General features: G+C 47.7%; 10 protein-coding genes across 10 annotated transcripts; 4 read left to right on the top strand and 6 right to left on the bottom strand.

Moving 5' to 3' along the window:
- Window positions 1–1,895: 1,895 nt before the first annotated feature.
- rfeD (uncharacterized protein) lies at window positions 1,896–3,734 on the top strand (the record flags this gene model as incomplete). Its single annotated transcript, XM_057224207.1, has 5 exons — window positions 1,896–2,009; window positions 2,122–2,290; window positions 2,349–2,500; window positions 2,575–2,988; window positions 3,054–3,734. 5 exons carry the CDS (start codon window positions 1,896–1,898, stop codon window positions 3,732–3,734), a joined length of 1,530 nt encoding a protein of 509 aa, XP_057069347.1.
- Window positions 3,735–4,214: 480 nt separating this feature from the next.
- Window positions 4,215–5,570, bottom strand: N7516_011490 (lactonase family protein; the record flags this gene model as incomplete). The annotated part of the gene is made up of 2 exons (XM_057224208.1): window positions 4,215–5,055; window positions 5,197–5,570. 2 exons carry the CDS (start codon window positions 5,568–5,570, stop codon window positions 4,215–4,217), a joined length of 1,215 nt encoding a protein of 404 aa, XP_057069348.1.
- Window positions 5,571–6,499: 929 nt separating this feature from the next.
- N7516_011491 (uncharacterized protein) lies at window positions 6,500–8,073 on the bottom strand (the record flags this gene model as incomplete). Its single annotated transcript, XM_057224209.1, has 3 exons — window positions 6,500–6,511; window positions 6,764–7,840; window positions 7,903–8,073. 3 exons carry the CDS (start codon window positions 8,071–8,073, stop codon window positions 6,500–6,502), a joined length of 1,260 nt encoding a protein of 419 aa, XP_057069349.1.
- A 125-nt stretch (window positions 8,074–8,198) lies between these two features.
- Window positions 8,199–8,584, top strand: N7516_011492 (general substrate transporter; the record flags this gene model as incomplete). The annotated part of the gene is made up of 3 exons (XM_057224210.1): window positions 8,199–8,214; window positions 8,287–8,457; window positions 8,520–8,584. The coding sequence occupies 3 exons, from the start codon at window positions 8,199–8,201 to the stop codon at window positions 8,582–8,584; spliced, it is 252 nt and encodes an 83-aa protein (XP_057069350.1).
- A 466-nt stretch (window positions 8,585–9,050) lies between these two features.
- Window positions 9,051–11,175, bottom strand: N7516_011493 (fungal specific transcription factor domain-containing protein; the record flags this gene model as incomplete). Its single annotated transcript, XM_057224211.1, has 5 exons — window positions 9,051–10,121; window positions 10,180–10,435; window positions 10,494–10,822; window positions 10,877–10,922; window positions 11,117–11,175. 5 exons carry the CDS (start codon window positions 11,173–11,175, stop codon window positions 9,051–9,053), a joined length of 1,761 nt encoding a protein of 586 aa, XP_057069351.1.
- An 827-nt stretch (window positions 11,176–12,002) lies between these two features.
- N7516_011494 (uncharacterized protein) lies at window positions 12,003–13,995 on the bottom strand (the record flags this gene model as incomplete). Its single annotated transcript, XM_057224212.1, has 2 exons — window positions 12,003–13,263; window positions 13,340–13,995. 2 exons carry the CDS (start codon window positions 13,993–13,995, stop codon window positions 12,003–12,005), a joined length of 1,917 nt encoding a protein of 638 aa, XP_057069352.1.
- A 2,009-nt stretch (window positions 13,996–16,004) lies between these two features.
- Window positions 16,005–16,378, top strand: N7516_011495 (uncharacterized protein; the record flags this gene model as incomplete). The annotated part of the gene is made up of 2 exons (XM_057224213.1): window positions 16,005–16,194; window positions 16,254–16,378. The coding sequence occupies 2 exons, from the start codon at window positions 16,005–16,007 to the stop codon at window positions 16,376–16,378; spliced, it is 315 nt and encodes a 104-aa protein (XP_057069353.1).
- Window positions 16,379–18,241: 1,863 nt separating this feature from the next.
- N7516_011496 (GMC family oxidoreductase) lies at window positions 18,242–20,178 on the bottom strand (the record flags this gene model as incomplete). The annotated part of the gene is made up of 3 exons (XM_057224214.1): window positions 18,242–19,191; window positions 19,250–19,963; window positions 20,148–20,178. 3 exons carry the CDS (start codon window positions 20,176–20,178, stop codon window positions 18,242–18,244), a joined length of 1,695 nt encoding a protein of 564 aa, XP_057069354.1.
- Window positions 20,179–20,862: 684 nt separating this feature from the next.
- On the top strand, window positions 20,863–22,285 carry N7516_011497 (uncharacterized protein; the record flags this gene model as incomplete). The annotated part of the gene is made up of 5 exons (XM_057224215.1): window positions 20,863–20,997; window positions 21,067–21,293; window positions 21,350–21,489; window positions 21,545–21,753; window positions 21,836–22,285. 5 exons carry the CDS (start codon window positions 20,863–20,865, stop codon window positions 22,283–22,285), a joined length of 1,161 nt encoding a protein of 386 aa, XP_057069355.1.
- Window positions 22,286–22,652: 367 nt separating this feature from the next.
- Window positions 22,653–24,203, bottom strand: N7516_011498 (purple acid phosphatase family protein; the record flags this gene model as incomplete). The annotated part of the gene is made up of 2 exons (XM_057224216.1): window positions 22,653–24,013; window positions 24,071–24,203. 2 exons carry the CDS (start codon window positions 24,201–24,203, stop codon window positions 22,653–22,655), a joined length of 1,494 nt encoding a protein of 497 aa, XP_057069356.1.
- Between the last annotated feature and the right edge of the window lie 1,308 nt (window positions 24,204–25,511).

Below are 25,511 nucleotides of genomic sequence, written 5' to 3' on the forward strand. Positions count from 1 at the left end.
GAGTACTTATTCTAGACTGCATGAAAGCTACCTATGTTGTAGGTGTACACCTTAGAGATGAATTCTTAAGATCAGATACACAGTAGCCCACAATGGAAGTCTCGGCTCACAAGCTCTCCACCTTGTCATAAAATTTAAGTGGAGCGTGACATGCTTGACATTTGTACTCCATAGTGTACGGATAGATAGTGTATAAGTCTGATAACAGCTAACTAACGTTATAACTGGTTAGTTAACTCATATACTATACTATACATATATTATTGTCAACGGTACTGCAGAATACCAAAACCAAAACCAAAACCCTCGAACTTGAAATCTCAGACTTTTCCGTTGATCCCCCTGCGCGGCCACCCAGAACCGGGATGGCGTGAGAGTTACACCAATGAGAATGGAGGTAATTGGAGACTCGGTGGGGATTGGGGGCCAATCAGGCTGCTTTGGGATGCTCTTCATCGGGAGTTGGTTATACAGGGTAATTAGGGTATTAGAGGGGTATTTTGGTATTTAGGCATTCAAGTAACCTGGAAAGCTGTGCCTTTATCCGATTAAAGTTAAGGGTAAAAACGGAGGAGATCGGAGCTGGGACAGGTACTTGAGAGATATTTGAGAGATTTATATAAGAGTGAATGTGGTTCTAGAAGTATGTGCAGGGCATAACTCACGCGCTTGCTTATACCTGAGCACACTAAGTGCTTGAGTACACCTCCCCGAGGCCCCTTTTTTGGTCTGAATTACTACTACTATATATATATTTATTTATACGGAGCTTTTATTGTATGTTCGGTCTTAAGAATAGGTACACATACAATATAATATGAATGTATACGTTCTATAAAATTAGAACAATTAATAAACCATGGAAATAAATAATACCACCCGTAATATTACACTGTAACGTGGCGCTAGTTCGCCACCCGGAGCTTCCCTCCCTTCTGGAATGAAGCTCAGGAGCTGGGGAGAGCTTCGGAGGGGCCGCTGATAGCGCCTATCGCGATGTAATTTCTTCTTTTTTTTTCTTTTTTCTTTTTTTTCCTTTTGCTCGAAGCTGTGAATTATATGTTTATATGCTATCTAAGTTGATGTATTTTAATAATAGTCCGAATAAAGCATTAGAAGCATCCAAGGATGTCACCAAAAAAAAAGTCAAGGCAATGAAAATCGCTTGAGCTCGGTGTTCCACCGGGGTTTCCGAAAAGCCGTGCTATTCGGTATTTAAATACCATTACCGTACGGTTTCTTCTCCCCCTCAATCGTTTCAAATGTTCTCTCTCTCCCTTTTTTAATAGTATCGGTAATAGTACCAGTAATACTACGTAGCATGGAACATTCCAAGAATGGGGGATTTTTACAAGGGAAGCTCAAAGCTGCACGCCCCTCTTTTTGGTTATCGATACTCGATAGGGAACGATAGCCACGTATGCGAGCACATAGCTAACTATAGTAAACTACTAACTAACTAACTATATAATTATAAAGGTTAGAATAGAAACTGTTCCTGACTAGGATTAATAGAATTAATTAGAACTGTACCAGAACTAGAATTTTAGATATAGAAAATATTATAAAAATACACCAAAAAAAGAAAAAAGAAAAACCAAAGAACAAGAACGGGGCAAAAAATAGAATAAGGCGAAAGTCTGCGTAATTACCCGTAATACCCCCAGTGTGTGCACTCCCACAAGCCCAAGTAACTCTCTGAATGTATGAGCCGCCCTCTCATCCTTTTTCCTCTTTTTTTTTTACCATTTTCCAATTCTTCCCTTCTTCTCTTTTACCCAGAGCATGTTGAACTGCATTTTTGTCTATTGTTCACATATAAACCCTGTCTGTGCTTGGCTGACTTCTTTATTCGCCCCTCCTTTTTTTTATCTTTCGGATGAAACATATGCACCATGCCTCCTCGAAGCTCACTGACCAGCTCCTTCTCGGTAACCGATGCTAATAATGAGGTGGTCTGTCCCTTGAAGAACAACGATAATTCCAATTGTCGCAAACGATGTCTCGGTGTGAGTATTGGTCCTTGAACCTCCCCCACCCCCCACCTATCACCTTGCTTGCGACAGCTATACCCCGTACAACTCTGGAGTTCGACTTGAACTAATCCGGTTGGTGCTCTAGGAAAAACGCTATCGCTCCATGCAGGAGCACATTCGACGTGCGCATCCGAACCATTACATCCCGAAGCTCCCGGCTACCGAGGAGAGCTTCCTGATGATGGTGAACACCCCGCTCGAGCAACGGGTGCAGCTGTCCCCCCCCGAACCCGCTCAACCCCGACGACCTCACGGTGAGTTTCTTGCTTTGATGGTCCTGTTTGCTCGCGAAATACTGACGGCTACCCACAGATGTGGCACCGGAAAGGGACATCTATGTTGCTGACGGTTCCCCGGCTACCCCTCGAGCTCTGGATGAACCCCACCCAGCTGCGGCTACTGCGGCGGTTGCTCTGGCACAACTTCACCACCATCGACTGGCCTCGGACTGGGATACAGACATGGTTTGTCGCTCCAGACTGTTGTGGGCTTCGAGGCCTGAGTCTCTCCACAGTGGCACTGACCCGCATTTCCCCAGGATACCCATTCGGATACCGACTTGAGTCATCCTCGCCTGCGCGGAGCTATTGAACTTCCCCCACTCCGCGACCATTTCAAGCAGGAATCTCTTCCACCGTTTACGCCTCGTCCGCGCGAGCTTCTTCCATCTATCCTCAATCACTCCCCACCCGGTCGCTCATCCACATTACCGCCAATCCAGCGGAGAGACAAGTTTTGCCGCCCGCGCAAATCGTCCATCACTCAATCTGCCCGAAAACCCAAGCAAGATCGCCCTAAGTCAAAAGAATTCGGGCGGCGACCAAGCCTCGGTGACCGCAAAGCCCTTTCAGCAGAGCCACAAACCGCGGCCTGGGCGCAAGGCAAGCGCTGGGAGGATTTGATTGAAGCCGCGACGTCAGCAACCGAAGTAGACGATGAGCCCTATTCAGAGGTGAGTTTGAATGCAATCTTGGTCCCTTTTTTCTTTTTTTTCCGGTGCTGATGCGCCAAATTTAGGCTGGTCGGTCTCCAACGATTGCCCCACTACTTTCCAACGTGACGTCTGCTCCCTCTGGAGTGAAAAATCGATCCTCGCTACCACCCGCTTTCCAATCCGCAGGATTACCTCCTATTTCTTCACATCGGCAATTCCCACCGCACTCATATGCTGCCTCGCCTTTACACAAATCATTGACCCCACCACCATACGAGAACCACCGCGGCCGTGAAAGCGACTTGGAACCATTCCCATCAATTGAATCATCGCTCGATTCTATGTCTTCAGCATCTGGTAGAAATTTTGCATCATCAGTTTCGGGAGTCGCGCCGTCCATAAATTCTGATTCCAGCCCAGTTATGAATCTTATCCCGTCCATTTCCCAGCGCCAACAACACCGATTCTCCAATCCTACTCCGGCGTCTTTCCGCAACAAAGAGGTTCAGGTGTTCTGCGCTCAGTGCAAACGACCTTCAGCACTGAACGAGTGCTATGCCTGTACGGAGTGCATATGTGGAGTCTGCCGCGACTGCGTGGGCATGTTCATTTCGAGTCCGCCTGCTTCATTCCGAACTCCGGGGAATGGCCCATTAAATAATGCCCCGTCACAAGGACCGACAAGTTACCCTGGTCCTCGCGGATGCCCACGATGTCGAACGGTGGGAGGCAAATGGAAGGCCTTCCAAATCGACATCAAGTGAACGACTTCAATAAGACAGCCTACGTTTTTGGCTTTACGCATTTTACGACTGATGTTTATTCCACGTTCATTCTCACATTGTTATTTATTCTTCATCATTCGGTCGGCTTTTCTGATTTTGTGATTTTTTTTCCACTGCGATTTGGCAGGATCCATCTTCCAGACGATGTTGCAGGAGTTTTTTTTTTTCTTCCCCAGACCAGGTCTTTTCGGTGCAGGTTTCCGACAGTCAAAATCCCGAAGAAGCTGGTCTTCAACATTCAAGGTCTACATTTTCTTTCTCTCCGCATTTTGGTTCATGTGGACATACTCTTTTGGTTATGAGATATATGCTTTTGATGCTTTTTCAAGTCTTTGATGTGATGCGAACCTGTACTGCAATGATTTCATTCTGCCGCGTTGTTTATAGAAGAGAGCTATAGCCGTGGGAGGCAGCCTGTCCGTCCCCGCCATCCAATTCTTGATTTATATAACTACCAATTCACTCATCCCAGATGACACTGCTGAGACCCTCTGCAGTCCCCACCTTCCCGGGCTCACCAACTTGTAGAGAAGCAACCTCCTCACCCAGATTCCCAGTCTCCGGATCCCGACGCACAATCGCCACCGTCGCAGATGCCTGATTCCCAATGGCAACCAGATCCCCGGCCCGATTAATCACAAAAGTCCGCGGCACCTTCCCAAATGCGGAAGACGAGTCTCGCAACTCCACCGATCCATCTACCGGCGACCGATCAAGCACAACGATGGAATCATTGGGCTTGAACCCCTGATCAGTCCGAATCGAAACATAAAACTCATTCCCGATCCTACTAATCTCAGCCGGTGTCGCACCCTCAGGCATAACACCCCCGGGATACGGCACAAGCGTTTGCGTCTTCTCGAAAGACAAACAGCCAGACCTCGAATAAGAAACATCAAACACCATTATCGTACCCCCGATCTCGTTAGCCAGATACAACATCGTCTCGCCGACAGCCCCGGCCTTCCGCGAATGCGTCGACCCAGCCCCAGCCGACCGGTTAGTGTCATCTGTCCAGAAAACACCGTGCCGTGGGCCGCTACCGTAGGTAATGTTCAGGCTCGGACACTCTGAGAGCTTTCCCGACGGGCCATCTTGGATCGCGTACACGCGCAACAAATCCGCGCCCAGGTCCGGACTGAGGATGAACGAGCCGGTCGGGTCGAGGAAGACTTGGTGCGGGTGTGGGGAGTCCTGCTGGGCAACTTTGCCCGGCCTGGTCAAGTTGAAATGGAAGGCTTGCAGGGCTGGTTGGTTTTGTTTGATGGGTAGGGCGAAGGTTGAAATGGCCGATCCTTGGCTATTAGTTTGTTAGTACAGGCCCACATTCAGCACATCCAGCACAATCATGACCAACGCAAGGCAAAACCTTAATCTTGGGAAGGAATGTAGGTCTGAAGGAAAAGAGAAAAGAAAAAAGAAAAAAAAAAACAAAACATACTAATGCGCAATTGCGATGAACTCCTTTCCGGCATCCGACTCATAAATCACACTATTCACGCCGCCACCGACAGTCTTTGCGACAGCGCCTTCGCGCAGTGTGCCGTCTGGTTTGACATGCAAGGCCGTCAGTGAGCCGTGCGTGGAAGCATCGGCCGTGCCATTCTCGTCGGAGCAGTAGACGGTGCGGGTGTGCGCATCTAGGGTAAGCCAACTTGGCATATCCCCGCAGGTGTTGAGGGTTTGTGATAGGGAAAGGTCATTGTTTTTCAGCGTTAGGCTATAGACATTGCCATTGTAGTGGGTTGCCCAGAGGTGGGCTGCTGATGTTGTTCCTATGGCGGATAGGATTGGAAGGAGGGTTTGAAGGTGCATTTTGGCTGAATTGGTAGGTTGTTGCTACCTATGAGATTTGATGTGGGCTGGATTTGTATATAAATACCTAATATCTAGGTAGTAGATGTAGTAGATGTACTCCGTACGATGGGGGAAATGTGAGAGACGCGATGGGGGATCGGCGGTCCCTGACTGCAGGAATGGATCGAGGGGGAACAGGGGAGAAAAGGGTAACATTGCCTTTTTGTATTGCTTTAGTCTGTTTCAGTTGTGCATATTGTGCTTATATTGTGCTTATATTGTGCTTATATTGTGCTTACAGGATTGTATAGGCAGACTAATTTCATATAGTAAGACTACGGAGATATAGCGGGAATTAATTAGGGCTAAGGGGGCTGAAGGGCGAATAGGTATGATCGCATCTATTCTCCCCCAGCCACATTGTCATTTTCGTCACGGCTAAAGATATAGAATACTACTCCGTACTTAAAACTAGATGACGGCAGATGGACGGCCAGAAATGGCCGGTTCGGAGGCCATTTGCCAACTGTTCTGCCACTCACCTCGACATTTACACCGACGCACCCTCCACCGGACCTCATCGGCGGCTTGGCTGGCGCCTAAACATTCTTACTGAGAAAGCTCCCGTAAAGGATTACTACGAGGCAACAAAGAATAAAAAAGGCCCCTAGAACAGCTCACTATCAGCTAGCCATTTTTTGTTAAGGCAGCATTTATATTAAAGAGCGCATAATATATATAAATTCACCCTGCTCCGAGATTGACCTGCTTTATCATTCTGCCGCTATTCTTTACCTTTTGTCACTATTTCCTTAAACGAGATTAGCCTTACCTTCCTACATTCGGAAAATCTAAGGACACATTGCCTCCGAATACTTCCGCGGCCATGATTCGGATACGTCTTGTCATTATTTCCCTTACTATCACCTAGCTAGCCCTTTCTAGTCTCAGCTCGGCCACTATACACTTTGCGGTCCTCCTGCGAGACCGTACTAAATCCGACCTCGTAACGCCGAGCGACTCTATTTTAGACATTTCTCAGATGAACTGAAGGCTACGCAGGAAAAGAAGTTAACCCGTAGGGGAATTGATATTGTAGACTCTGGAGAGAAAGAAAGGAAGAGAGAGAAACTAGCTACGGTCTAAACCATGAGTCAGTCCTATTTCCAGCACTAAGAATGTCGCCGACCGCTCAGACGCTTGGCCCACACCGTCATTCCACCATTGCCTCCTCTATTTGCCCGCAGGAAATATGGCACGTACAGCAGGCTCTTTTCATCGCCGTACTTCCATGGATTTGGCGCATAGAGCTCGGGCTTGCCTTTCACCACTTCCCTTCCCGTTGCCCGGACTGGAATCACGCCCTTTACTGCGGCAATGTCAATCGGCTCCGCATCACTTAGAGAATCGTCTAATACACCGACATGGTCGATATCCACATCGTTATCGACGCCTTCAATGCAGTATACCAACGGTCCACGCATGATACAAATCTCATCCTTTCCCAATGCTGGGTTGGGATATATCTTCCGCGCCTTGACATTGAAGGATAGCTTGACTTCCAAGTTTTCGGCCTCAGAAATGTACAGATAACCTGATCTGACCTCTCCTTCGACAGAGCTCGTGTATCCTTCCGCCCAAGTGGGAATCCGCAAAGCTAGTGCCGTTGTACCCTTGACCATGACCTGGACGTCTCCCGACCAAGGCATGCTCGTTGTTTGGGAGACCACAACATCCGTGCCGGGAACTGAGATTTCGCTTTCAATGTAGAGGTGGATGGCGACAATGTTTGCTCTTATCGAGTAGATGAGCGATCCCATAGACGCAAGCAGCTTGGCAACATTGAGCGGGCAGCAGGCCACTTCAAACCAGTTGCTTCGCTCTTTCTGATGACCACAATAAGTCCTCAACGGGTTTTCGTAATAGAAAGACCCGCCGTCTAGACCAACCGCGCCGAGAAACCCGTTATACAGGGCAATCTCCAGGACGTCCGCGTATTTGACATCCAGTTCGAGTTGGAGCATCCGTTGACACCAGAGGACAAGGGCAAAGCATGCACATGTCTCTGCATAACATGTGCCAGATTCTTCTGTATCGCCTAGCACATACTTGCCGCCAAATCCTTCCCACTGCCGCATCGCACCAATTCCACCGGTCACGTACAGCTGTGCAGCGCGAATCATGTCGACGGCCTCTTCGACGGTCGCCATCAGTTCCGGATCATCGTTCTTCATGAGAAAGTAGCACGCTGCCTCTACTATCTTGTATATGTCACTATCCCAGAATGGCTGACATGAAAAAAGGTTAGCTTCGACAGTTGTAGTACCTTTTGGCTGAGCAATAAACTTACATGCGGTTGAATCTCATGGCCTTCTTTCCAGGTCAAACAGTACCAGTGCTGCAATGACTTTTGAGCCTTGATGATTGCAGGAATTGTCTTCTCCTTTGAGCAGCGTTGCATCTGCGACCAGAATACCGATGTGATGTCAACACTGCGAACTGGAACTTGCTGGAACGCCATTTTCGAACTGTACACGGTGATGCAAGCCTGCGAGATCTTGGAGGATATAAGCGATTCGAGCTGAGAGCAGGACAACAACGTGGCTTTAAAATCAATAAGCACACCCCCCCCCCGGTTAAAATCGAATGGTTTACGAGAATGGTTAGTTCGCGCCGTTACCTTCTCACCCTGGCGATAATGCTCTGCGACTAACTCCTGTTGGATACTTTGTAGAATGGGGCTGGGGCGCCAAAACTGGCCTCTTCTACGCGGGAACGAACCTCGCCTGCTTTATCTGGTGCTGGTTCCGGCTGCCAGAGACGAAGGACCGTGCGTTCGGTGAGATTGATCTGCTTTTCGAGAATCGTATTCCGGCGAGGAAGTTTAGGACTGCCAGAGTTAATCGTAAGTTTAGTGATATCGACCAATATCCTGTGGAGTGTCAGTGACTAACCGTATATCGATAGAATTTGCGCATCAGTCAGATGTTACTGGCAAAGCTGGCAATGAGCATGTTGAGAACGTTGCATGAGGTGCAGCACTGGGACTATGCATGTGTTGTGTGTACATGGTACAGGCAGTGACATGAAGGTCAAGTAATGATTTTAGTGTACCTTGTAGTATCCGAAGTGCAGCAGGGAAACTTATTGCATATACTTTTCGTTGGTAATAGCTATCCATACATCATCGCCCAATTACCTTAGTACAATCGCTATTTCGTTAAGCACGCGTAATGGTATACTGTTGCTTTACCACAGATATGCTGGGCTCCGGCCACGCCCACTTTGCATTTGCCCCTCGAGAGGAAAGAACGGCATGCAGATAATGCTAATTGATACGAGTATATACATTCTCATCCCCAGTACATCAATGCGGTACATCAATGCGAGTAGACACGAGGAGCCGTCCCGAGGCGACTGGACATGAACAATGAAAACCTAGCGCTCCAAGCAAGAAGATATAAAACAAGTATACATTTGGACAGTCGTCAATAGAAATCATTCCGACTCATGATTAAAAGGATCTGAACCCTGCTCCTCCTCCCCGAAAAGTTCTTTCCACCATACCCCCCTCCCCGGCGACCCCACAATCAGCGGACTGTCACTCAGGCCACTAGCATTACTATTGCTAGGGGTAAGATCGAGATCCTCATGCCCCTCCGGTACGTTATTCATATACCGGTTCAAAAACGCAATCATCCAGAAATCCATATCAAAATGCCTCTCGGACCGCTCCATCAGGCAAGCGCGATGGAACGCGCGGAGCCACGAAAGCGACAACTGCAGACTAGGCCAGTATTTCTGAAGCTGCAGGAGCATGATGAAGTTATGCTCCAGGACTAGGCGGGCAGATTCAAGCGCCGAGGCATGTGTGTCGAAGAGCATGGAGTGTAGGTGGATTGACGAGGCGATGACTAGGAGGTGCCCGTTGAGTGGGGACCAGAGGCATTGCGTTTCTGGTGTTGAGTTGAGATTCCACATTATCTCGCTTAGTCTCGTCGCGTGGGATTTGCATCTGCCTGCGCATTGGATGGCCTCGGGGTCTGGTTGCATTGATGGTGATGTCCATGTTGATGTGGAGGAAACGGCCTTGTGTAGGAATTGGTAGTACAGCAACTGGGACTGGTGGTGGTAGAGCATGTGCATAGCAGCAAACTCACGATGCCGCCCTCGTTCTGTTTGAACCTGCCAGTTCTCTGGTGTATCGCGGAGTCCATCCGGTAGAGACTGCAGCCAGTAATCTAATCTCGCGGTGAGTACTGCCACCCGGTCCCGAATCTCTCCACGGGCGAGGCTCTGGCGCGCCAGCTCATCATTAAAGAGAACAACTTGCCCGTGAATCTCGGTTAATGGAAGGACTAGGCTCCAGAGACTGCCCTCTCGCAAACCCTCCTCGACTATACGATCTTCGGTGTGCAGATCCGGTGGCTCTGTTGCTCGCATTGCGGCAAACGCGCCCTCTTCCAGTGGAGGTTTGAAGTCCGCGCCAACCTTTAACTGCGTGGGGAACTGCGCTTGCACTGAGTGCCAGGTATCCATCATCCAGCACTGCCAGAACACTATCATCCTCTAATTAGAAGTCAAGATGACGAAACTAAAGGATGGTGGACTCATGGCGGATCTCTACCTCTCTGCGAATAGGTTCTGAGCTGAGCACCATTGGCAGCTGCAAGACCTGCACCATGCGAATAGCCTGTGCACTGAGCAGCGTATCCTGGACAGCATCCATTTCAACCAAGGAAACGAACGCGAGGAGGCACCCTTGTAGGGATTCTATATCGATAAGTTTGGGCCGCATATTGAACGCCTGCACGGCGCGCTGCAGCCAGAGCCTACCCCGATCCCGTGGGGTAAAACCGTCGAAGAAAGGATGGGAGGAAAAGCTAACTACCAGTTAGATAGCACGGACTTTGGCTGCTCATGAACGTTCCATCAACTCACCTGGCCATCAAGGCAACCATACCCAGAACCAGAAAGTCCGCAGCCCGGCCACGCCGCTGATCCTGAATAAAAGTATAGAGGTGGAATATGATGTGTTGCTTGTCGTGGACGAGATCGAAATAGAGGTCTACGAGTTCGTCACAGACCGCTGTGGGAATGTCGCTTGAGCATGGGCCAGCGCGCGGTCCTGAATCATGGTAAAGTGCAATATTGTCCGTATTAGTAAGTTGAACTGTGTACGGTGAGGCGAGAAGATCACATTGCCATCTTTTCAGAGTGCAAAACTCGCACGGCGCTCCTGTGGTGACGGGAATGCATTTCCGCTTGCGCTACGAGCTTGTTTGATTAGGTGGAATGATGCTGAACATGAGAAGGCGACGCACCGACAAGAGGAGCACGCAGACACGGGCCACATTTTGCCGAGTATCACTAGTAGTACGAGTAGTAGCTTTCTACAAGAGTTGGAGGACACAGGCAATTGGAGAAAGAGGCGGAGACGCTGCGGGGGAGTGGCCGGGACCACCGCACTTCTCCCAGAGCGGGGCTTGAGGTATAGGGGTGGATCACCTGACGCCCACTATTCGAACGAACGCTCCGCCAGTGGAATGTCCCCAGCTCCTTACTACCGAGCAAGCGCCAGCAAGCGCCATCTGAAAACAGATCTGGTAAAGAAAGCCATCATTTACGACGAACTTTTGTGACGTGATATCCTCGCAAGCCGTGCTCTAATTCACTTGTGGTCATAGCAGGCATGCACCTAAACCATTTTCCCCAAAGCAAACATGACATAAGCACTAATTAGAGGTGGAGAATTCAGAATAGGTCGTAGGGGACAGTCCAAGAGGTCTCACAGCCGGATGGCTCTTGGTGATGTTGTTACAGACATCAAACCTACCTTCACGGTGAATTGCTCGAACAGTGATATGCCAGATATCGTCGGGGACGCGAGGGGTTTGAGAAAACATCATCGAAGCTCAAAGGACAGTGGGTTCGGGGGACGTAGACAATTTGGCGATTTGCTGGCAAGACCCGCCTACGCCGCCAACTGCGACATGTTAGAAGACGGAATCAATGGACAAAGGATACACGATAGCTTGACTAACCTGCAGCTGCAGTGACATTCAAGGTAGATGGGTTTTGCACATAGTGCTCGGGCTTGGACATAAAAATGCAGGCTTAGGAATCAAATCTACCAACCATCTGTCCAACAGGGAGGAGACAAACACTTCTGACAGCCGTCATGATGCAGCTCCGTGTATGTCCGATTGGTTCGTTTCCACTCGCTCGTATATGTCGACAAGCCCAGCAACGCGGAGATATAGTTAACTATTAACTATAAAGTACTACTTTCAAATGCAACGTGCTATGCAATGTACTATTTCTGACGTTCTTAGCTTGATTTCACCCCCATGTTGCGGGGGGTTTCCCTCATCATTAGAATAGGAGAATAGAGAGGGGTAGATCGAAAGGAAACCTATTCTAAGTTGTATACATTATTGACATATTTCTCTAAACAAGAGCCAACCCAGTATAGCAAACATCATTGCGCACAACCCCAGTCTTAACTCCATCATCTAATGACACCGAGTACAAGCTACCACCCAGGTCAGCCACATACACAATGTTGCTCGCCTTATCCAACTTTAAGCCAATAGGTTCATTGAAGTGACGAGCCAGAATCACCTTCTGGAAATCCATCTCCTCACCACCGACATACGCGCGGTTCAGCGTGCAGCCGAAAGGGTGCTCACCACGATCCGTCCAGTACAGAGTCCGACTCTCGCTATCCAACTCAATATCAATAGGCTCAGGGAGGTTATTCCACAGACGCTGGATATCAGTCCGATTCTCGGCGGTCTCCCCCTCAGGAATATCCAAGTTAGCACAGAAGATCTGACCGAGACCAGCCTTGCAAGGCCCCTTCTGTGTCCAGTACAAGAGACCGCGCTCAGCATCGACAGCAACGCCCACACACCAAAGCGTCATCTGATCTGACAGACTGGTACCAGGCTCCACACGGCGCTGAACCAGGATAACGTGGTTACTACCATCATAATCACAGCGATGCACGCTTATGCCCTCACGGTCACAGAAGTAAATATGTTTCTGCGACTCGATAACGGCGAGCTGCTTGGGCGTGTGTACCCCTCCAACGGGGACAACACACGTGATATCGGCGCCATCCAAATCAGCAGACCAGACAGAGCCATCACAGGCCGCCGGGTTGCGACCCATACTCGTCCAGAAGACGCGCTGCGTCTCCAGTGACACGTCGATACCGTCGGGCATGTTCAGACCGACAACGATGGGGGTGAGCTTTTGTGTTGCGAGGTTAAGACGCACCATTTGGCCATTGGAGTGCACCTGCGAGACATCCTTGGCATTTCCGCCGAGCCCGGAATCCAGCAAGTAGATGTCTTTCGCTGCGCTGTGCGGGTTTGCCGGGGTTGCTTGTGCGGAAGATGATTTCGCGAGCGGGGGGTAGAGGCCGCCCTTTTCGCTCTTCTTGCCGAGACGGTTTTGCTCGATGTATTCTTTGCGTAGCCAGTCGACGGTTGGGGCGGAGCGAAGACCCCTCTCTCGGATGTAGTTATCTTCGATGAAGGCAATGGTGTCGAGGCCGACTTGGTCCATCAGTTGGCAGGGGAGAGGGCCGTTCCTGAACATGTTTTCCCAGAGTAGGTCGATTTCACTGGGGTCGCTGACACCTTCGGAGAGAACTTGCAGGATTTCGCGCTTGACTGCAGCCCAGATGCGGTTGAAGATGAATCTATACGGGGTTGGGTTTAGTCTACTGTACTGATATATGGATTTTCTTTATCTGTTTTTGCAAGGGTGATACATACCCGGTCGATTCGCGGCGAGCTGTCACTGGCAACATGCCACACTCACCTAAGACAGTCTCCAAGTAAGGGAAGGCCTCGGGATCGGTTTTACCACAAGTCATCAGTTCGACGATGCGGATAGAAGGAGGCATGGCGAAGTGAATATTGAAGACCTTATTCTGGCGCTTGGGAGAGACCTTAACAAGCATCAAGGTTGACTTCATCGAGGAGCTGTTGGAGCCGATGTAACAATCGGTCGGAGCGTACTGATCCAACTCCCCCAAAATATCAATCTTCAGCTGCAGAATCTCAGGCACGGCCTCGATAATCAACCAAGCATTGGAAATGGCGGGTTCGAGCTCGGTAAAAGTCTTGCAGTTACCGTAGGGCGCAGAAGTATACGACTCGAGATCAACCTGGGAAATGGCAGCCTCCTCCTTAGTGCCATCCGCCTTTCTCCCATTATCTTCTTCGCGTGCCTTGTGAATGCGCGGCATCAACGAGAACTCGGTTCTATGGTTATCGACGAAATCTGCCGCGTCGCGGAGAGCCACCGGTGAGATATCCCGGATGTGGACATGGTAGCCAGCAGCGATGAAGACACAGGCGATGCGGCGTCCAAGGACACCGCCGCCGATAACTGCGACGGGGCGGTCGGTTCTGGGTTTAACGCCCATATTGGAAATATAGGTAGGAGGAGTATAGGGGGGGAGGTGGCAATATATCTAAGATGTCTGTTGGTACATAAAATGTATGTAGATATGACGTGGACGGCGGAAAAGGCGTGGACTTATTTAGGAAAATATCACCAAGATGAGAGTTGAGTGAAGTCTTCTTTATATGTCTTTCCTTTTATTTTGAGATCGGAATTTACCATGATATCCATCAGTAGGCCTTCTACATACTTATGTCGCACTATACCATCACAAGGTCATTCATTGGATATGTTAGGGCTCGGAAACGTCACGGAAACAGTTCGGAGGAACTCGTAGAACGCGTATTTCTAAACAAGCGTGAAGATTCTTCAGATTCTTCATTATATTGGCCAAGTCTCGGGAACTGTTGTCGATCAGTTCTGTATGCGACGAATTGTGCCCGGATGTTGTATTGGTCAACATTATGTACAACCTATAACCTAACATATGTGGTAGTCCCCCTGCCCCTAATATCCACCCCCGGGGCCCTGGCGCCCCGGCACTTGAGACCTCAACTATGAAATGGGGTGAATTCTAGGTAATCTGGTCCCGGTAGTAACACTGCAGTCACTGGTGGCAGACTCTGTCGTACCCGTGTTAACCGTTGAACTCCACTTAATATTGACTACTAGTGACTCAAGCTTGGTCGATACCTTTGGATGATTATCCTAGAAGCGTGGAGGAAGAATCGAACCTACATATGAGTGTTGACGACATTATTCTTGAGATATCAACCTGAGGTAACCATCAAACTTGACATACTTCGCCATGTCTTCACGTTGGATCCGCTACCAAGAAAATGAGGGGAAATTTAACCGATTTCTGATATTCTATCTATATCTTCCTCTATATCGAATTCCAACCCTTTTTGTACAATTTAGTCCATCCAACGCCCAATAATACCACCCTGCCATTAGAACAGGAAGGTATGATCCATAACCTTGGAAACAGCTTTGAACTGGCGCGGGTCGAGGGGGATTTTTAGGACATTGAGGCTTTGAACCGGAAGAGATGATCTTACAGGCTACAACAATGGGCTTTGTTACGGAGGGATGGCACGGCGTCTTCGAATATAGCTGTCATTCAGCTTTTAAAATAAAATGTTTCGACGAGGATTTGGCATATGCGTGTGACGTGGCGTAGCATTCTAATCACCAAAAGAGGGGTTGTAGATATGTGCCAAGGGAAAAAAAAAAGAAATCTACATCGAGTCGAACCAATGATCTTGCTGTTTGGGGAAGGCGGAAATGTGTGTGCTCAGTCAGACCAATTGCCTTAATAGGCAAACCTGTTAACAATTTCATATTTCAGAAAATATGTTAGGCGACTAATATCACAAAAGTGTTTCAGATGGCGTGCATAGAGTAGACTTAATCGAACCACGCACGAAGAAGGTCAACGCGCTAAACCAAGGGTAATCTTTTTTTTTTTTTTTTTTTGCAGCTTCGATGGTGCAAATGGCAATGACAGTGGAATCTTGGAATGGGATAAATTACCTAAGTGTTGTTCTTATAGTTAAAGCCTCCGCTACGTTCGTACTAGTTCCTTTTTCTACCAATTTCGAATGAACTGATCAGGGATTCACTCAAGTGACCTTCTTCAATTCCCAACCATGGTTCTATGAATCTCTACGGCGTATCAAACCTAATAGGCATAGAAATACGAAACTCACTTCTAACCTACGAGGTAAAATGAAAAATTACTATGGAACAACGAATTAAAAGTCTTTTATAATGAGATTATCGTAGGTCATGACCTCATCTACCGTTCAACATACCTAACAGGATTTGATCTGTGTCTATAACATAATGACAAAGTGGTCATGAGATCTTTGTAATAGGGCCGTATGACATCATTCGCCTTGCTATAGCTCAAGTATATAGAGAGGGCTTTAGTGAACAGAAATTATGATCACAATTTGCCTACGGAATAACAACAAATATTGTCAAACCATATCACAAACAAAATCACAAGAATTTATTATATTCACCATGTCGGACTTCATCCGTAGAGCATCTGACGCGTTCCATCGCCGAACCTCAACCGACTCAACGGATACCCCTACATCCCCTGATCCCCCTAGCGCAGCTCAGCCTCCCGAGCAAGAGCCACAGAATCGAATGTCCGAGTCTACTCAGCCTCAATCTCACGTTAACGAGGCTTTCGCTGGTGTAGCAAATGGTACAACACCACCTTCTCGTCTTTTGTGTCTGCTATAATATAATAACAATATCATACAGATAATGTTACGTCTCCGAAGAAGCACCACATTTGGGGATGGCCACACCACCAGGGAAAGCAACCCGGGACAAAGCAGCAACCTAGCCAGAAGCAACAAGATACTGACTGGGTTGTTGGCACGTAGAACAATCACCGTGCTCGTCGGAGTGACCGGGCTGCTAACATTGAGTTTGTGAAGAGACCGACGAAAAACGCTCTTTTTTTTTTTCTACCTCCCACACATTCGTGCTAAATTACCTTGGTATTATCATTATTTAGCCGCAATTCTTATCTGCCTCTCGGAAATTAATGTTTTTTTATATCTATTACAATCTGTATTTTGCTTTGCAATCAATCCACAGCCAAAAATGGAGATAACCAACAATAATCTTAAAGTTATACAAAGGATCTTAGTGAGGATCTTTGGTCTATTCGGCCGGCCTTTGATATTCAGCCCTATGTAGACTCGATCACATCGCCAAATGACAGGGGTTCTTAATGTGGAATCTAATGAAGATTGTATGAAGAAACAATATGAATAGATTCGTAATGATTGGAGTGGACGGAGGAGAAGAAGAGAGAAGAAGAAGAGGGGAGAGAGAGAGAACTATCTACATGGGTGGATCTGTCTCATAGTGGGTCCATGGGTGCCTAAGGCACCCAGGCACCCAGGCATCCAACAGTTCTCCTGTTGGGGCCGCTATGAAGCTGACACCATGCGTAAGTGATAGCGTGATATGGCTTGTTGTATATGTATAACAGAAGACTTGGAATACAAGATCTGTGGTATTCAATCTGTGGAATAAGAGGGAATAATATCTTATCAAAAATCAATTAATCAATTAACGGTTTTATGAATGCCAAGGCCTAAGAGCTGAACTTTGTGCAAAGTTGGGTTTCATAGGTCTAACGGGGCGAGTCCACACAATGGGTCCTGGGTTCGTTCCTGGGTGGGGGTCTTCGACACATACATTCGGCTTTTGTCACAGTCTAATTACAGGTAACGCAGATCAGGAGTTCCCATACTCCGTACTATTCGCTAGGTTAGGCACCCGGTTAGAGACTATTATTGAACTAAATGCATATCCCTACTCTTATAATGAGCCTACAAAACATGTACTCGTGGACAACTATTCCATATTGTGCTTAGCCGATAAGTAGTAGTATTATTATATTATTGAGAACTCTCAGATCGCCTACTGGCCCCATTACGTGTACATATAGGTGGGTACAGTCAACCCCACTTGCTTGTCAACCTCGTAATTTCGATGAATTTGTGCTTGTGGGTTGATTCGCTTAGACAATAGTGAATTTAAGCATGACAGGTCTGAAAAAGCTATAATTATACAATACCGGGCATCCGACCCCTAAATGCCAAGACTCCTCACTAGTTTAGAACCCTTTTAGAAACCCAAAGGATATTTGCTCCCTGACGATCCTTTTGATTTTAACTGGATTTAGTGTGCATAACTACATGGACTTCCTATAACTAACTACCTAAATAGTTAATAGTTATACGACTTCGTACCACTTACTCAATTGGTACTTCGCCGGGACCACGCTAGTGTCTGCATATACCCCTTTGATATATGATAGTCAATACCTAATTATATATTTATGCTACTCCACTTGATATTACAACATATAATATATGTTATAGGTGATTCCAAAAAGAGGGGCCGAGTAATTATAATTTTTAAGTTTACCGGCACCCAGAAAACACCATTTTCCAACTTGGGTTTTCCACAAAACTGAAACCTCGGAGTTTCACAGAGAGACCGATATCGATATCAACAAAAGCTTTTGATCAACATCCTGCTTAAGCTCCTAAAGGTTCAAAATTCTATGCGGATGGATGTCGAAGTGTCATAATAACAATAAGACTAGCCAAAATATATGTGTGTGGGTCCCTACGTATCTTTTATACAAGAATATAAAATACAAAAAGTACTATTTATATAAGATGCGACTTTGTACTAGCCCACCCACACTGGTAGAAGGTTTGAGTCTAAGAAAGGCTATACTCCCTCACCAACTTCTCTGCACAAATTGCGCCAGTGACATACGCAACGGCCTGCACATGCGCATTCACTAACACCGGCACAACGGACATATCCGCCACACGCAGATTCTCAATACCTTTCACTCTGAAGTCCGGATCCACAACCGCATCCACATCCTGTTTCGTACCCATCTTCACAGTTCCCGTCATGTGCCAGCTTGATGAGATGTTCTGTCGCCAGTATTCGAGTAGATCCTCGTCTGACTCACCCTTAGGCATTGCTAGCTCTGCCACGTTGTCCTTTGTGTAGGATTCATGCTTGACGACACGGAACGAGTCGCGCAAGGCCTCGATCGCCAGTCGGCGGTCGAACGGATGAGCCAGGAATTTGGGGTTAAAAGAGAGCGGAGAGTCAGGATCGGATGATTGCAATGTGACTTCTCCGCGAGTCTGTGCATTGAACAAAAAGACGAGCAGACAGGAGTAGTTCAATGCCTCGGTCGGGAAATCAGGAATGACCCAGTGAACGGGGAAATGGGTGAGGACCTCGTAGTGGGGCACGGTTTCCTGTAAAAGATACTTCTGTTCATCTGCGGGGAGGGCCTTGAATTCTGGAGTAGAAACGAGCTGCTCGGTCAGCTTGAACCAGCCAATTCCCAGCTCGCAGGCAAATTTCGCCCAAGGACCTGTGCCGTCTTCTTCCCATTGCTTCAGCGCGGCGTCCATGGCGGCTTTGTCACCATAAAAGGCTTTTCGGTCTGTGCTGGTTGCTGTGCGAGTGTTAACCATCGGCACGAAGCAATGATCGCGGAGCCCCTGGCCGATGGCGGGTACGTCATGGACAACGGGGATTTCGTATTGCTGGAGTTGGGCGGCGGGGCCTATGCCTGAGTGCATCAGGATGCGGGGATCGTTTAGCGATCCGGCGGATAGAATGACTTCCTTTGAGGCGTAGTCTGTTCGCAACTATTAGTATTTGGTTGACTCCGCAGGAAGGGTAGGTCGCATCTTCACATTTATTCCCGTTCGACTCAACGCCCACAGCCTTTTTGCCCTCCAGGAGGACACGTTGTACAGGGGCACCAGTAATAATAGTCAAATTGTCCAGTTTTTCCCTGACCAAATCTCCTGCGGTCGAGCGCAATCCCTTATGCGCCGAGCTAATCAGCACCGACATACCAATCGGATTTCCTGAATTATGATCCGGGTTCAACGGGAACCCAGCCTGCTCGAAGACATCCAAGAGCTCTGTTAAATCGCGTTCCCACTCCCGCGCAAATCCCACATGCAATGGGCCCTCAGTTCCATGGTTCTCCATCTTTGGATCCGCATACTTTTTATCTATGCCCTCGGGAAGCTCCCCATGGAACGTCTCCAGGTCCTTAAACTTTTGCTGAACACCTCCCCATGCAAAAGTCTCATCGCCAACGATTCTCGCCCACTCCTGGTAATCGTCGCGCGCGCCGATACTATACACGCCAAAATTGATGGAGCTCGAGCCGCCCATGCACCGGCCACGGCTGTAGTCGATCTCACGGTTGTTACAATCCGCCTGCGGAGTAGTCTTAAATCCCCAATTCATTGACTGGTCCTGGAAGGTGAGCCATCGCTGGCCGTCGATGCGAAGATTGCGATCTTCCTTGTTGTCACCTGCTTCGAGGAGGAGGATGCGGGGTTTGGCGGCCGAATTAGCGAGGCCAGCGGCGAGGGCGCAACCGGACGGGCCAGCTACGAGATTCGTTAGATGGGGTTGATTTTGTGGATTGAGTGAATGGTTGGTTATTTTATTTTTGGGAAAGGGGATTAGGTGTCATTATCGAAGGTGGATTTTTTTTTTCCATTTGCGATAATGAGGCCCGTGGTGGTGGGGGTTAAGGGCCAACGAAGTTAGGGTTCAATGAAGATCACTCACTCCCGACGACGATAAAGTCAAAGGTGGACATATTGCGCAATGACCTGATGAGACGGTACAGATGTTGAATGGAGGTGAAATCAACCAAAAATACAAACAGCAATGAACGAACTTGAGTTTGAAAAATAGTAGTTAGGAGGGATGGAAGAATAAATAAATACGGAGAACAGCGGAGATGACAATAGGCGGGGATCTATTCCCAATGTGGTAATCTAAAGTATTCTTGAAGCTGAATAACGTCTTGAACAACCTGCTTCATGAATTGTCCAATGATAACCTTAGATGTTGGCTCGTATCAGATCCCCACAACGTCTGTAACGGTTTCGCAGCCCATGACCGAGGGTCGGGACATGTCCGCATGTGTCTCCCGTGTCGGGCACACGGATCGTCGGGCCCGCACCAATTATAGAGTCCGCTCCTCTCGTGGAGATCTTAAGCGAAGTGGATCAAGTGGATCTAGTGGGTCAGGGTGGATCTGATACAAATTTACATGGATGATCTTCCAGGGGGTTGACACCTACCTGGGTACCTAGGTAGTTAGCCTGACAAACTACCTAACTAGGTAACTAGTTAACTAGTCTCCGTAGTAAATCTTTACACTCCCGAGGGTTTCCAGTGGGCCGGGTCTGGCTGGATCCTTTCTTTTTAATTCCTTCCAACTCCCGCGTTCATCTTCAGTTATTCTGTGCTCTGCTTTGCTGAGGACTTGCAAAGAATGGCCGATAACGCCGAGGCATGGACATTGTTGTCCCTGGCTCTGGTTATAATCTCAGTGCGTGTCGGTGTACGATGGAAGCTCGTTGGACCGGCCAATTTCCAACTTGATGATTATCTTATGCCATTGGCTGGAGTACGTTGTTTCGACTGTCTTCTAATGACCATTGAAAGAAGTTACAATTGACATAATGTTCTTTCATAGGTCTTATTCGTTCTCGAAACAGTAGCGGCATATCTCGTCGGTGCCAAATTCGAGGGGCTGACTAACAGCTATATGACACCCGAGCAGCGGGCAACACTCGACCCCAATTCAACTGAGTGGTCCCATCGTGTTGCTGGATCCAAAATCCAGATCGTTGGATGGTCATTATACGTGGCTATTCTCTGGCTAGTCAAATTCAGCTTGGCAGTTTTCTACTCTCGATTGACGTGCGCTTCACACATCAACTTGAATATAATGAACCAATGCGCTAAGCATATTACAGGACTGGTCTCCAACATCTCCCCACGCGAGTTCGGGTCGGATATATTATTTTAGGTGTGACATACATAGCAACAGCATTGTCCCTCCTACTGTCATGCCAGCCATTCCATGCGTTTTGGCAGATTTATCCTGACCCCGGTAGTGAGTTTCACCGCCATCAGATATGATGACATTCCTATCTTACTATATTGCACAGATCTCTGTCAGCCAACCCACTCACGTGTTTATGTTTTCGTTGCCGTGATACTCAACATTCTCACGGACATCTACCTTCTCTCAATCCCTCTCCCCCTTCTCTGGACTGTTAACCTCAACCTGAAACGAAAGATCCCTCTTATGTTTCTCTTCTCCGGTGCCACTTTTGTCATGATCGCGGGTGTTATTCGGGCCGCTACGATTATGAGGGTATGTACCATAAAATAATAATATACCTCTGCAGAAACACGCACACCTATCACTTGCCATCTATCTAACACATATACTACAGTTAACCCCTGATGGCGCTGTATCTGGCTCTAAATGGGCCTGTCGTGAGACTTTTGTCTCAATCGTTGTCTCCAACCTGCCCATCATTCAACCACTTATCCGCAAGGGCTTTAGGAAGGTCGGTCTCTCCCACGTCTTCAGTTCCTCCGGGAAGACATCAGGACAGCCATATCAGCTCTCCAGTCGAGGTGGTTTAAAGACCTTGACAAACCGCGGCGAAGGCGATACCAAGAAGAGTAAGACGAACACTGCTGCACCAACTCATATGCAATCTTCCGCATGGGGCAGTGATGAGCATATTCTCGCTCAGTCTGAGCCTTCTTCGAAGGATATTACTGTGGTCTCAGAGACTGTTGTACACAGTGAGCCATGGAACCTCGAGGAAGGGTCCGGCGCGGCCTCCTCGACGACACCCCCGAAGGAATGGAGGAGTCAGTTGTCGCAACGATGAGAACGGCATATAACATGAGATGTTATACTTGTATAATCAGTTATTTTAGACCATTGATGAATACAGGATATAGATATGGGCCAAGGCGTATATAATTATGGGGTGGAATTTTGTGGATTTTAGCATGTGAGAACAATACCATTAATAGCGTTTCCCTCTATATTTCTCTGGTTTCTTTCTGCACATAGTAGTTTTCTTATCGAATTATAAAATTGCACACTACTTTTCCGTGGCCAGAATAAGTTTTCATATTATATATTTTTGCTGGTGCTGAAAATATTGAAATAGAAATGTTAATATTCACCGTATTTCATTAATACAAACTTCGCTTGCCACACGCGATATATATATCACCCCAAATCTTCTATCACTGGTCCACAAAATCCGTCGCATGCTCCTTATACAAAGTACTAGAATCCAAGATCTCTCCAGTAGAAGACCTCACAAAATCAACCTGCAAGTGCTGCTCATCCAAAAATCTAAGCGTGCTGTAGCTATAGTCATCGGCATAGGCAAACTCGGTATAAGCAGGCTTGCTGCCAATGGAGCTCAGACCCTCAATATTACCCGGACCTCCAGCAACAATATACATGGGCGCCTTAGGGTCCTTCATACCATTGGGATCGGCGGTACCATTAACAACAGGCGCAAATCGCTGCGAGTTGTGCACATGGCCAAAAACACCGAGGTCAACGCCGTACTGGTAAAACAGGCCTTCGAACGCCTCTTGGCAGGGACCGCAGACGTTCGACGATCCTCCTGTTGAGTACCACGGTCTGTGTCCAGCCACGATTACCCAGGGCGTGACAGAGCGGTCGACGGAAGCGAGATCAGCCTTGAGGAAATCGAGCTGCTGATTCGGAGTGCCGAATGGTCCACCGTTCAGCTTGGCGGAGCCATCTTTGCCGCTTGGTGCATTGGGGAAATCTGTTTCGGTATCGATCATTACAACGTGGGCCATGCCATATTCGAAGGAATACCAAAATGGCGGTTTTGAAAGGTTGCGGGCCGTTCGGGCTAGGGTTTGGGCTGTTTTGTTGGATGACGAGGAAACATAAGACTGCGGCATAGTTTTCTCGTAACGGTGCATGAACTCAGTGAAGTTGTTTTGGCCCTTAGGGCAAAGGCCGTTCAAGTATGGAATCTCGGAACAGTCTGCTTCGTGATTTCCTGGACTAGCCATGTAGGGCTTGCGGCCTGCGATTGGTGCGATTTGGTCGTAGAATTGTTCGATGATAGCCTCGTAGGCTTCTTTGCCATCGAACAAGTTTTGGAATTTGAGATACCAGTCGTCGGCGTAAGCGAAGTCTCCTGGGTGGATGATAAGCTCGTAATCGTCGATCGTTTTCGCGAGGCGACCAATTGTGGTGTGGTTTAGTTCTGGCTCGACCACTGGGATGGTGTCCTTCTTGGTGCTTTTGGATGTGAAGCCGTTTTTGCCGTAGACACCTAGATCAATGACCACATCCATGTTGAACGCGGTGTTATCGCCAGGAGTGCGAGGGCTGAGAAAATGGCCCACAGTCGAGTTGGTGGACTCGATCTTATAGTAGTAGGTTGTTGCGGGTGTCAGGCCTGTTAGGACAGCGACATTGGACCACGTCCTGGAGGGGTCGTAGGTGGTCGACGAAGACGAGCAAGCTTTGGTGTCCAGCTTGCTCTCTGACAAGCCATAACTAACGCAACTCTGCTCCAGCTGCCCATAGGTGTTCCAACCAACAGACACGGCTAGAGACGAATAAGTAAGTCCTCATTCAAATTCACCATATATAGCAGTCTTCTTACCATCCGGTCCATAAAGTGTCAATCGTTGTTGGAATGGTGTAGTCAAATCGGTCGGAATCTCAGGATATTTGACACCAGCAAAGGCGCAGCTAGCCACAAGGGGCAGCAGTTTGAGCGATGAGATTCTCCCCATGACCGAATAATGGTAATTTATTTACAGAATTCGAGATCTCAGCACTCTGTCACAAATGCTTCTTGATTCAGCTCTATATATAATTTCGTGCCTCGTGCCTCGTGCCTCGTGCCTCGTGCCTCGGTCCGGGAACCATAAACATCACATATTCGCGTTCATCATCCAAGGGCCAATCATGCCCGAAATGTAACGCACGTCGCTCATCCTGCAGATCGTTTTTATGCATTCTCACTTTAATCCACGAGTTTTGTTCGGCACAAAAAATCCACTACAGCGGTTTGGGTTTAGGGCAGATAAAATAGAGAGCGAAAATTCGGAGACCGACCAACTTTCGGCAACGGGTGGTTTAGATATCGGAGGTTATTTATTGGCCGACATGGCTTAGTGTTGCACGTGGTAACAACCTGACAGATCGGTTGGGTTCCCAGAGAATATTGTTAAATTGGTTTATATAAGTAACTTATCATATGATTGCTGATTCTATTTCTGAAGAGATATGCAAGAAATGCACTTGAAAATTAATGCATGTGGTATCTGCTACTAGAAGCTAACGGGGATGCATAAAAAATGCGGGATCCTCACTCTATTAACGACGGTATACATACTTCGCTGGTAATATATAGATGGATCTTAGTTTGGTCCCTGGGATAACTAGAAGAAAAAGAAGAAGACTTTCCACCCTCATAAACACGTGCAGAAATTATCTTTCTGGCCTGGCAGATCAGGCAGCAACAGCCATGCCGTCACGTGGTCTTGGTGCCGAACCTTTTCAGCCACATGCGTCCAGCCATCGAATCCTGCATCCCGCATCCCAGCTATCAGTGCCAGTAGCAATCGAGCAATCCACAAACGGTATCAGATATCGCCTTATTACAAACGATATGGCGTAGAAGCACCTAGACGACCAAACTCAAATACAACATTACCATAAACTGGTGTATCATCTAAGAATTTTACTATATTGATACAACTAGTTACGGAGTATATAACTTGATAGAAATCTGTCTGTTTTGAAATGTATAGGTACCACGGCTGATATTGAGAACTCTCTGTTTTTCTAAAATGACAAAACCCGCTATTTCAACAATCTGTGCGGTAATAATGACTAATCTGTAATATCCACTTTTGTATGGTATATCTAGTACTCGAAGTCACATGATCTCCATGGTATAATACCATGTAAATCCATGTATGCAACCTTGCACTTTGACATAACTAACTAACTATGGCTGATCTAAAGTTAACCCGAAAGTGCGAAAGATTGAACGAGATAAGCCTCTACCCAGTCCTCGCCAAGAAACTGGGTTA

Source organism: Penicillium verrucosum (genome assembly GCF_028828655.1).
Source record: "Penicillium verrucosum strain IBT 35672 chromosome Unknown utg000005l_segment0_segment0, whole genome shotgun sequence".
NCBI classification, from domain to species: domain Eukaryota; kingdom Fungi; phylum Ascomycota; class Eurotiomycetes; order Eurotiales; family Aspergillaceae; genus Penicillium; species Penicillium verrucosum.